Raw genomic sequence first — 11,476 nt, 5'->3', positions numbered from 1 at the left:
GCTATCTCAATTCCACCCACCGCCAGTTTTGAGCAACGCCTGATCGGTTTCGCAATGGATCCGTATCAGAACTTCGCTGACCCCGCCGGTCCTTCGAGAAGATACAATAGCAACCCCCCGCCGAACCAGCCCCCGATGTCGCGAGATTACAACGGCCATCCGCAAGCCCAACCTCCACCTCCAGCCGGATTCATGTACGAGCAGTACCAAGGTGGAATGGGCGCCCATTCTCAGTCTGTCGCGGCCTCCCCCACTGCAACTCCACAAATGAGGGACGGGAATGGGGATGTGGCTATGCAGGATGCCGGAGATTCGTATAGTGGAATGAAGTACCCCATGCGACCTCATCACCAGCAGCACCTTTCTGGCAGTCGAACATCTACTCAAGAGCCCTCGGCTGCAGCTCAGAGATATTCCCCCATGGAGACATTGTCCCCAAGTTCGCCTTATGGCGCGCAACAGCAAGGCCAATACGGGGCTCGACAATCACCCACCCGATCTGGAAACTACACATCTCCTAACTCATATTACAGTCGCCAGCAACCTCAGCAGCTAGCTCCGATTACGCCTTTTCCTTCCAACAACGAGAGCTATCCGTCCTCTGCGACAGCTCAACTGAACGCTGTGTTTGGAAATGACCCCAAATCACCCCGCCGGCCGGTTCCACAATCAGCAGGCCCTCCTGGAAGAGGACCCGTTCCCGAATTCAGGAAAGTTCGAGATGTGACTGATTTGCAGCCCAAAGTCAATGCTCAACCAGCTTTCCGAAGAGCTAACCCTGAGGGGGGTTTTATTAGTGTACGCAAGGTTCTGGATTTATTTTTGACTTGAATGAAGCTGATATTTGAATTATAGCCTTTACAAGCCCTCACAAGCCACTTACCATCCACCTACCGCATTTGCAACCCTAGCTTCAAATACGAATCATCTCGAAATCCCCGCCGAGTCCTAACGAAACCTAGCAAGGGTGTGAAGAATGACGGTGTCGATAATGAAGACAGTGATTATATACTTTTTGTGAATGACATTCTCGGGTCTGAAGAGACTGGTCATAAGTATGTCTCGAGGTTAACATGTCTTTTGACCTGGCAATATGGAGTACTGACCGATTTTTCAGGAACCGGTACCTTATCCTCGATGTCCTTGGACAGGGCACTTTTGGCCAAGTCGTAAAGTGCCAGAACTTGAAGACTCAGGAGGTCGTTGCTGTGAAAGTTGTCAAAAATAGGACTGCATACTTCAACCAAAGCATGATGGAGGTTTCGGTACTTGATTTGGTACGTGTATACGCCCGTCTTCGGTCTGGGTTGGCGCTAACTATCTTTACAGCTCAATACAAAGCTCGATAAGAACGATGACCACCATCTTCTTCGACTCAAGGACACTTTCATCCATCGTCAGCATCTTTGCTTGGTATTTGAGCTGCTGAGTGTCAATTTGTATGAGCTCATCAAGCAAAACCAGTTTCGTGGACTGAGCACCACGCTTGTGCGAGTGTTTGCGCAACAATTATTGAACGGATTGAGTTTGCTAAACAAAGCTCGACTGATCCATTGCGATTTGAAGCCGGAGAACATATTATTGAAGAATCTCGAGAGCCCAATCATCAAGATCATTGATTTTGGATCAGCCTGCGATGAACGGCAAACAGTCTACACCTATATCCAATCCAGATTTTACAGATCTCCTGAGGTCTTGCTTGGCCTACCATACTCGTCAGCTATCGACATGTGGTCATTAGGATGTATCGTCGTCGAGCTTTTCCTGGGTCTGCCCTTGTTCCCAGGTTCTTCGGAATACAATCAAGTTTCTCGCATAGTGGAGATGCTTGGGAACCCCCCCAATTGGATGCTTGAAATGGGCAAACAATCCGGGGAGTTCTTTGAGAAGAGGCACGATGTGGATGATTACGGAAGGCGGACCTATCACCTCAAGAGCATGGAGCAATACTCTCGAGAGCACGGCACGAAAGAGCAGCCTAGCAAGAAGTATTTTCAGGCAACACAATTGCCAGATATAATTCGATCATACGCGATGCCAAGGAAGAACATGAAGCAGAGCGAGATCGATCGAGGTGAGTTTTACTTAATCTTGTGATGAAGCATGATGACTAACAGCTTCCTAGAAATGAACAACAGAGTTGCATTTATCGATTTTGTACGCGGACTGCTTAACATCAACCCATTGGAGCGGTGGTCACCTCAACAAGCAAAATTGCATCCATTTATCACGCAACAGAAATACACTGGACCCTTCGTGCCTCCGATGAACCTCAAATCGAGTTCCGTGAACCGATCACCTGCTCCGGGAACGCAACAGCAGCAGCAAGCTGAAGCTTTGAGCAAGCAACGAGCAGCTGCAGCCGCACAGGCAGCCTCTGTGCAGGCCCACACCATTGCACAGCAGCAGCAATATGCGAGTGGCGTTCCGCATGGCCAGTACCCTCAGACAGCTCAGCCTCAGGCGCCCCCAGTGTACAACAATATGTACTCTCCAAGTGCCAACCATCAAGGGGCCCCTCCACCATATCCTTCCCAACAACCTGGACCATATAACCAAATGGGCATGATGCCACAACCACAACCACCTGCTCAGATGCAGCAGGCTCAATATGGATCCGGCCCTCAGCAGAGCCTGTACCAGCAGGCCAACATTAGATCGGGTCGCCAAAGAGCTACTACCATGGAAGTGCAACAGGGCGGTATACCTGTCACTATTCAAAGAGTCGCCAGCCACCTTGATCCCAGCCAACCCATCCGCCTCCAGCCCAGTCCCGCATACTACCCACCGCCTCCTGACGGACTTCCCGACGGAAACCCCGGTAGCGCACGGAGGCGAGGAAGTAGAGCCGCGCAAGGTGGTCAGGGCGGTCCGAGAAGCAACCGCGACTTCATCCGCAATCTGGAAGATCGCACTCTTGAGGAAGGTTTCATGGGACAGAGCCAATGGCATTGATACACAATGTCTCACCAACACTCAGCCTTTGACAGGCATTGCGATCGACGTCCTTTCTACATGCTCACCAGGCTACCTTCCTATCTATTTACATGTGAGCAAGTGCTATCAAATTGGTCGCGTGCACATGTATTGCTCGAGCTAGGATTTCTATCAGGAGGATCGTATGATGATACCCATGAATGGAAGGCGGGAACGGAAGCGAAAGGAAATTAACTGAACTGAACTTAGTGTAGAAAATGTAAAGGGCGAGTCAGTGGACGGCAAGAGTTTTCATACACGAGCGAGCACGTACGACGAACAAAGTGGTATGGAAGGAGAGGGCGATGGATGGACTTGCGATGCTGGGGGCTATTATTGGCCTATGTACTTTACAGAAAGACTTGCATGCATTCGAAGGAGTAATCGAGATGTGATATGCTGGCTCGTTGCCGATGTTCTTGGGTCTGCCGTTCCTGTTGCTTGTGCACTCGGTCAAGTGGAACACTTTCTTCCTCCTCGGGGTACCTACTTTTTGGGGGAGGAGATCTATCCGACATTGCTCGATGGAAATAGAATTTCATTACGCTCCATCCACGTCGCACTTTGCGATCAAGTGTGTTTTACTTTTCGGCTTCTGTGTTTTCCGGATCAAGCAAGGTTTTCCGTTTGCTCGTGCTCTTTGATGGTAGACATTCAACCTGCTCCTCCCCTAGAGGATGAATGATTACGGCAAGAGCGAGCTAAGCCATTTGCTGCTTTATTTATAGATTAGCGTAAAAGCTATTTTGACTAGCTAAGAGAGTTTCCGAAAGGCTAATTCTGGTCATGTTCTTTCAATGAATGCAGGAGATATGGTTTGTTGGTCATCAAGATAATATTCGAAAATCTAGCCTCGTATACATTTACAGTAATTCATTAATCAAGCGCTCGTGTTGGCTAGATCCATAACGCCTCCGTATGCAAGTGGGAATCGATTGCTTGTCTGTCTTCTGGCTTCCATGGCTGAACTTGGGCAATGGTCCAAAAGGCCCGTTAAAAGGCGCATGGAGGGTATACGCTTCGGTTATGGGGAAGGTAAAGTATCATTGCTCTTAGGCGCTTTTTCTCATCTGTATCCACGACCTCCGTTCCCACAACCCCCATCGCCACGGCCCCTGTCGCGGCTATTCGCACGTCCTCGTCCACGGTTTCCAATCAGGTTGTCGCTATATAGGCTTCCTCGAGCTTGATCATCGGTATCCATTCGATCGTCGAAGCCGTATGAACCGTCCATTATATCCTCCCGCCTGCTGCGCTCGCGATCTCTTGGGGTGTATCGTTCTGAGCTAGCATGGCCTGATCTTGTGTCGTCCGCGGTTGCGTCAGCTCGAGGGCCGAGTGGGGCGAGTTGCTTTGAGCTTTTGGGACCTGTTGGGGCGCCGCCAATTTTATGATAGACGTGGAGGATGTTTCCGTCGGCCTGGTAAAATACAAGTTAGCTTTGAAGACTCCAGAAACCCATTGGCATTACATTTTGGTTGTTGAGTGTGTCTACAACATTATCTGCACCCTCCTTGTTCTCAAACTCAACTTCCGCAATGACTTTCGGCCTCTCGGCGATCAGCTGGCAGCTCACTACGGCTCCCCCAACTGGTGTAATCGCACTTTCAACATCTGCCACCGTAGTACCAAGTGCAAGATTCTTGATCATGACTATATATGGTCCTGCTAATCCCCGAATAGACATTCCTCCGACTGGCTTCGAAGTCCCAATAATGTTGAATTGGCTATGGAGGGCAGGCGAAGAAGCTGAGCTGTTGATCGCGGAGTAGAGCTGGTCCTTGCGATTCGGGCGAGATGCTCTTGGACCACGAGGAGGACCAGAGGCTGAAGAGTTGTTTAGGGAGTGGAGGTCGTGGGTCCATTCTGCATCGACGTTCCCAGCAGGTCGAGGGTTTGCTCTCGGTTGTGGCTTGAAGGTATTCTTCGTAGAGGTGGAAACGGTTCGCTGAAGAGATGTCAGAGGCGCATCTTTTTAAATTCATGTACACTGCAAGCATTATACCTTTGCGACACCAATTCTGCTCGCAAGTGATGGCACCGCGTTTGGCTTGCGACTGCTTATACCAGCCCCTGGCGCACTGGCTCTGCGGCCCTTGCTAAAGACTTCCTTGGCTAGAGCTTCATTCTTACGGCGTTGGCGATCTGCGGGAGTATTAGCAGCTGATATAGCCTTTGCGCATTCTATTCGGCGTCATCTTACCGGCGTTGATGATATCGTTGAAATCACTGGCAACGGCGCTTTTTGCACCCTTTCCCGGAGCCATTGTTTGTTGCGCTGTGTTAGTTGTGAAAGGGTTAGTAGGTCGAGGAATGATAGCGGCTCCGTTCTGCCACAGGGGTGGGAGAACAGTAATTATGTGTCGGATCAACTGCAGATGCAATTATTGTGTTGCGATTGAATGCTCCGCGGGTTAAGAGGTCGGTTGAGTTGGTAGTGGACGCGATGTGGCATAAAGGTGAAGTTGACTTTCGCGCGCATTTTCGCGAAGCTGGGGCTGACAGGGGTGTTGCCGCCCCCTTTCTTTGGCGAGGAAGGCACGAGGAGGATAACGAGGGACGCGGTTGCCAACCATTTACTCCAAAACAAAACAATCTCGTCTCCTCTCTTCTTACTCTTCACATTCAATCAAAATATACTACGCATCATCCATCATCCATCCCAACTACATCAAGTCATAGGATGGTGCAATTTTGGGTATAGGTAAGTCTAAGTCTGAGTCTCTATATAACACTTGCCTCGTCTGCTTTCCTCAGACACCATGTATTGACAGAATTGGATGCATTGCTCCAACCCCCAATCTCGCTGAAAATTAAGCACGGATATCTACATCTGTAACAACGCAGGCTAACCTTCGCTACTGTGCAGAAATCCACGACCAGTATGGCTACCACCCATTCGACGAGCGTCGATTTCGGCGATTGTCCTCGTACTCCTACTTCTAGTCGTCACATCAGCATATACAGCACCCCAAAGACCCCAACCTCATGCCGTAAGCCTAGACCACAGCCTTCTCCCAGCAGGTCTAGCATCACCGGGTCTAGCATCACTGGGTCCACCTGGTCTCTGAAGCCCCTGAGTATGAGATCAATCAGGGGTTCAGCCAAGAAGCTCTTCCGCAGAGACGAGAAAGCGAGTCCAGTTTCGGACAGGAGAAAGCCTGTTCCAATATGGGGCTCTTTACCGTCTCGGACAGGCCCAGCCAGCACAGAAGGCCACGAGAACCCCAAAACAGGTGCACTAGACTGGCTCAAGACATCACCGCTGAGAAAAAAGCACGAATGTGGTGGTAAGATGCTGCTCCCACATTCAAAGTACAGTACTGACTGGGCAAGAAGATGCGTCTTCGTCTCAACTGAAGAGCCCAAGAAGCTTTGGCGAGCTCTTTGCTCGCCCTCTGACCCGCAAATCGTCTACATGGAGTTTTAAACTTTCGAGTCGAAGACTGTCACACGATAATGTCATCTTTAAGTTGGATTCGGAGACTTTTGATCGAGACGACAAGGGAATTGACAACTGGTTCATACCTTCCACTCATGTTGAGGATGCCAAAGATTTAGGGCCAGACGTCGCTTCCGAGTGTAAGATTTTTATTCAACGTCATTCCCGTCATTGGTTTCCTTCCCTAAATGTGATGTCTCGATACTAACATTCTTTAGCCATAAATCAAACCCCAAGCGGTGAAGCCCAATCCGCACATTGCGACACAGCCTCCGACACAGCCTCCGACACAGCTGCTGAGGTAGAGTGTAATCCCATTTTATTTGACAGTCAAACGAGGAGCTGTAAGTTTCGTATCGACATATCCTGTACCGAGAGCAGAGGATCCAGCGAAGAAGAAACTAAGGTTACAGCACAAGAAGAGAGGAATAATGCCAGAACGCCAGATTCCTATCTCAATTTGCTCATCGAGAGTAGCTATCTGCGTTCTTCCCCATTTCTATCTCCGAACAAGACAGATTGCTCTGTCCAAGAAACATATTTTCTTGAAGATAATGACTCAATGTTCGCAACCGATAGCATAACACATTTAGACCCGCATGAGCCAATTCGATATTGTGTTCATCCAGACCACCAACAGAATACTGGCTATCCATATGGTGCTCATACTATGGCTGTTTGCTATCCCAACAACATTGGCATCGACTCCGACTTCTCTCACAGGTCACGAATTAGAGAAAAGAAATACCAGATAGTCAAGAATTCATCTGCCGCTCCATTCATGCCCGAGCTCAAATTACAGAACATTCCAAACCAGGAGACAACCATGGTAATTCGTCAAGGACAGACCAAGAAGGAAACAACCCCAGAAGAGACCAGCCAGGTCGCTCGCACGATGACACGATATTATCAACCCACTTTTACATCAGATGAAAGTTTACAATACATGGTAGAAGAGTCTCACAGCCCTTCCGAGTGCCCAAGCTTCGTAACGAACATGGATGCTTATCGCGAGACCATTAAGCGTGGCAAAGAAATTATGAGAAATGTAAGATTTAGCCCCCATACTTTGCGAGGCGGAAAATGTCTTTCTAAATTTGAGACATCAAATAAGCCGCGTCTCATCTTTGAAAATCGAATTAAATGCTGATTTTTACTAGACAACGGGATTCATGAAATTGAAGCATATACCTTCAAGAGATAGCATTTCAAGACGTGCTTCCTTTGTTGATAAAATCCTTGAGGATTCAATCGAGCTCCGGTCATATTCGGAAACACTCCGATCTTCTCTGATGCAATCATGCCTGACGAACTCGGAACATAGCAGCAGGGTCTCCAGTGTTTGGGACGAGGAACAAACTTACCGGGAAAGATCAAGCTATGATGCTGAGACCGAGTTCCTGACGTTCCGGCAAGGACAGGATGAAGGATCAGATGACTTTTTTGAAGGATATGAAGATCAGTCTGGTTCTAATCAGAGCGAGTGTTCAATCTCGATATTCGGCCCAGGGCTCAGGTTTGCAGACTTTAGAGATCAATTAAGAACCGAAAGCGAAGCTTCCAGTGGACCAAAAGAGCTAAAAGGGTTCAACCTTCAATCACCTTTCTGCTCATCTTTTTCAACAGATTCAAAAGAGAATGTACCACTCGAGTCTGGAAAGCCACCCTATGATGGTTTCGGCCTCTTCACACCTGCACCGAAATTGTCAACCAAGCCAGAATATACCCCCCTCTTTGAGGCGCTTGAACCTTTCCAGAAGCCACAAGTCTCAGAGGGGCAGCCATCAACGATTACGCTGGATGATTTGAATATCAGAATGGTGGGAAAAGCAGCACGTAAGGCTAGGGAAGACGGCGGAAATTTTGAAAGTTTGGTCAATATCTTCCAAGCTCATAGTCTGATGCCTCAGAGATTAGGACCGGGACCCACCAAACAGCAGGTAAGTCGCCATCCTAGTCCGAACATTCTAGGAGTGGGTTCAAGCCAGTCGCTTCTCTTGTCTCAACTTCCGTGGAACATGGTTTCAGCTTCCGAAATTTACCATACCAGGCAATACTGACTCGACGTATAGAGTCCTATGAAGCATCAGCATCAACTTTTAAGATATTCGGATGGTGAAGCTGCTACTGGATTTGAGTCCTCGCCGAGCCCGGCCACGCTTGTCTTTACTAGCCTTAGCGATGTCGAGACCGACGTCAGTTCTACATTTGGAGAGGACTTGGAAAGAAATGCGAAGTGGACATAAGTTGGAGTGGTCGAATGTGAAAATGGATATTGCTTAAGAGTAAATTGCCATGGATCGGGACTGTAACAAAGACCTCCACTAGGTGAGCAATCAAAAGTCGGGAGGGCGGACGAAAGGGATAATAGGGATGCGGGGTGATTACAATACTAACATCTCTATCGTCATTGAGGTGTATCAGGCGTTGAGACGGAAGCTCTTGATGGACTGAACGCATCGGCCAACCGTTCATTTCACTGTCAACACCAAGGATGAGTTTATAATAAATAGAAGACAAAGCATGATTATTTTGTCTCACCTATATTTCCTAATCCGCCTGTGAAGAGACTTGATAATAATATACTAGGCAAAGAGGGGGTTTTGGTGGGGTATTATATAAAATTACAAGACATCGTGTGATGGTTCTTTAACTGATATGCCTGTGTTTGGAGGCAGATTTTCCATTGGGTTCCGCGAAGATACCTTTGGCGACAGCTTCGGCGGCCCGTCGATCTTCCTCGGCAATCTCCTCCAACTCCTGGCTATTAGTTGACTCCCCCTGCATCTCTTGCGCGGCTTCAGCAAGTTTCAGCTCTGCGTCATATTCTCGCTGCATCCTCTCCTTGAATCTCTGCCACTGTTCGGGTCTAAGTTGCGAGTTCACCATTCGTTTATTTAAGCGGTGTCTATACACGTATTGCAGAAGGTGGTCTGGCAGTTCCTCGATGTCGCCTTTCTTGATGTAGCTCCGCTGCTCTTGCTCCTTTTGCCGCGTTACGAAAGCAGAAAGCTTGGAGCGCTGAGACTGCAGGTCAGGGAACCGTGAGCGCTCGACGAGCTCTTTGTCTATGATGATGCCGTAGGCGGCAATCATGCGGCGGGTCAGCAGGAGCACGGATTCGCGATACTCGGCCCGTTCGGCGGGGTTCTGATCTCTTTCCGGTTCGCCGAATAGGTAGAAGGATTTCACGTTGATGAAAGAGGGGCTGAGGCGTTCGAGGGCACGCATGATTTTCTTTCCTTGTTCGACGCGGGAGAGCGTGAGTCCGTCTGAGGAGGTGGCTGCGGAAGTGGCGATATCGAGGTAGGTTGCTAGCACGCGGATATCGGGGACTTGGAGAGCGTTGGTCATTATGTCGAGTATCTTACCGGCGTTGGCGAAGGCGTTGGGGTTCCTCTTGTCGCGTTCGCAAGAAGCCATGGCTATGCGGAAGGTTGAGGAACGCATGTCGCCGTAAGGCATTGATTGAAGGAGCTCTATGGTTTGAGAACTTGCCCTGAACACGCGTAGGACGCGGAGGTAGGCGTGGTAGTTTTCGACGTCAGGTTTAACTTTTTTGTTGTAGACGAAAATTTGCCAGTATTTATCGGCAGCTTCTTTGGCTTTGATCAAGGACAGTGCCGATAGCACGAGTGATAATGTGTTCCGTCCTGGCTTTGCGTACACTCCTGCCGATTGCCCCGGTGGAGATGATTTGGGAGGGGTGACAGCCATGAATGCGTCTGATGATGACGCAGCAGAGTCTTCATCCGGGTTTGCAGATGTTCCTCTTGGCCCAGCTCTTGCATTTTCGGACTCTTGAGTCATCTGACTCGCAGATTCCATTCGCTGTGAAGTGTTTGATTGGGGGACTTGGCGGGGAATATTCATTGTCTGCTCAATCAATGAGAGTATGTCATCCCTATCCTGATTCTGGCCGAGAAGCATCAAACGGCCCATGGCACAGACAAGTTCCTCGTCAATCCAGAACCCCCCCGAGCGCCAACGTTGGATAATATCTTTCCAGAGATGCCTCGCGTTGAGAATTGCCCCCTCGGTATTCTGTCTCTTTTGCATAGGGGTCAAATCCTTTCTGGTATCATCAGCTGCATCGATTCGCAGAGCGTTGATGATTGTGGTGAACGTTAAATTATTTGGCGACGCTGGTCCTTTGTCTGGCATCTGGGCCACAATTCCAAACATGGCGTCCATATTCCGAGCACGAGCACACATCTTTATGATGGCGTTGAGATGTATTGTGTTTGGTTTGACGGGTGATTTATCGGTCTGCATGTTCTGAAATATCGCCAATACTTTACCCAGAGCAGCTTGTACGTCTCTGTGCTCGGTGCAGCCCCTAATGATGATAGTGAAAGTATGCGAATCAGGAATTTGTCCACGTTTCTTCATCTAGACGGGAATTAGAGCAACTCGAGTAGTGAAATGGTTCAATCAACGAACCTCATTATATGTTTTCAGAGCAGCGTTCATCCTGCCTTTGGTCATCTCCCAATCGATCAAATGATTCCAACTGACGGTACATTGGATCTGTTTACTGGCAGCTCGAACGACCGCTGCAGCAGTATCGAAGTCATCGCCCCTCAACGCTTTCCGCACAAACTCGGCAAGTTTCAGGGGATCATTTCCATAAGCCGGGTGCTTCTCCAAGACATTGCCCATAGTATTTGCCAGCTTACGATCTCTGCGCCGAAGCTGAACGCCACCCGTATACTCAATTGCTGGTCTCCTTCCATAATCATCAGCATGTCCGCCGTAATGGTTCTTCTGGGTCTTCTCGGTCAACCAAGGGGTATGCTTTCTTCGGTCAGAGGAAATATCGGAAGGCCTCCTGGACCGGCGGTTCACCACGTTTCTGGACTGTGAATAACATTGTGTAAGGGGTACTTTGGTGGGAGTGGAAGCGATGAGCGGGCGAGGAGAAGTCGAAATGATAGATGTCCCAACAAGCGCTTGCAAGCAGCGCTCCCTGCATGCACCGCAAGCTAACATGACAGGTTTCTGGTAGAAAAATGGCTGGTGTTTCTGCCCATAGAGATAGAAGTAGATGACGCTGAA

General features: G+C 49.0%; 3 protein-coding genes across 3 annotated transcripts; 1 reads left to right on the top strand and 2 right to left on the bottom strand.

The window, feature by feature from the left end:
* Positions 1-54: 54 nt before the first annotated feature.
* On the top strand, positions 55-2,955 carry YAK1 (Dual specificity protein kinase; the record flags this gene model as incomplete). The annotated part of the gene is made up of 5 exons (XM_031147211.1): positions 55-798; positions 856-1,055; positions 1,118-1,277; positions 1,330-2,074; positions 2,126-2,955. The coding sequence occupies 5 exons, from the start codon at positions 55-57 to the stop codon at positions 2,953-2,955; spliced, it is 2,679 nt and encodes an 892-aa protein (XP_031007835.1).
* Positions 2,956-4,042: 1,087 nt separating this feature from the next.
* Positions 4,043-5,243, bottom strand: LHYA1_G002233 (putative RNA-binding protein; the record flags this gene model as incomplete). The annotated part of the gene is made up of 4 exons (XM_031147210.1): positions 4,043-4,396; positions 4,448-4,924; positions 4,982-5,121; positions 5,180-5,243. The coding sequence occupies 4 exons, from the start codon at positions 5,241-5,243 to the stop codon at positions 4,043-4,045; spliced, it is 1,035 nt and encodes a 344-aa protein (XP_031007804.1).
* Positions 5,244-9,067: 3,824 nt separating this feature from the next.
* Positions 9,068-11,410, bottom strand: ppr2 (Pentatricopeptide repeat-containing protein, mitochondrial; the record flags this gene model as incomplete). Its single annotated transcript, XM_031147209.1, has 2 exons — positions 9,068-10,810; positions 10,862-11,410. 2 exons carry the CDS (start codon positions 11,408-11,410, stop codon positions 9,068-9,070), a joined length of 2,292 nt encoding a protein of 763 aa, XP_031007805.1.
* Between the last annotated feature and the right edge of the window lie 66 nt (positions 11,411-11,476).

The sequence above is a fragment of the Lachnellula hyalina genome (assembly GCF_007821495.1).
Source record: "Lachnellula hyalina strain CBS 185.66 chromosome Unknown contig00023, whole genome shotgun sequence".
Classification (NCBI taxonomy): domain Eukaryota; kingdom Fungi; phylum Ascomycota; class Leotiomycetes; order Helotiales; family Lachnaceae; genus Lachnellula; species Lachnellula hyalina.
Note: the sequence above shows the minus strand (reverse complement) of the source record. Positions and strands in the feature narration are given on the sequence as shown.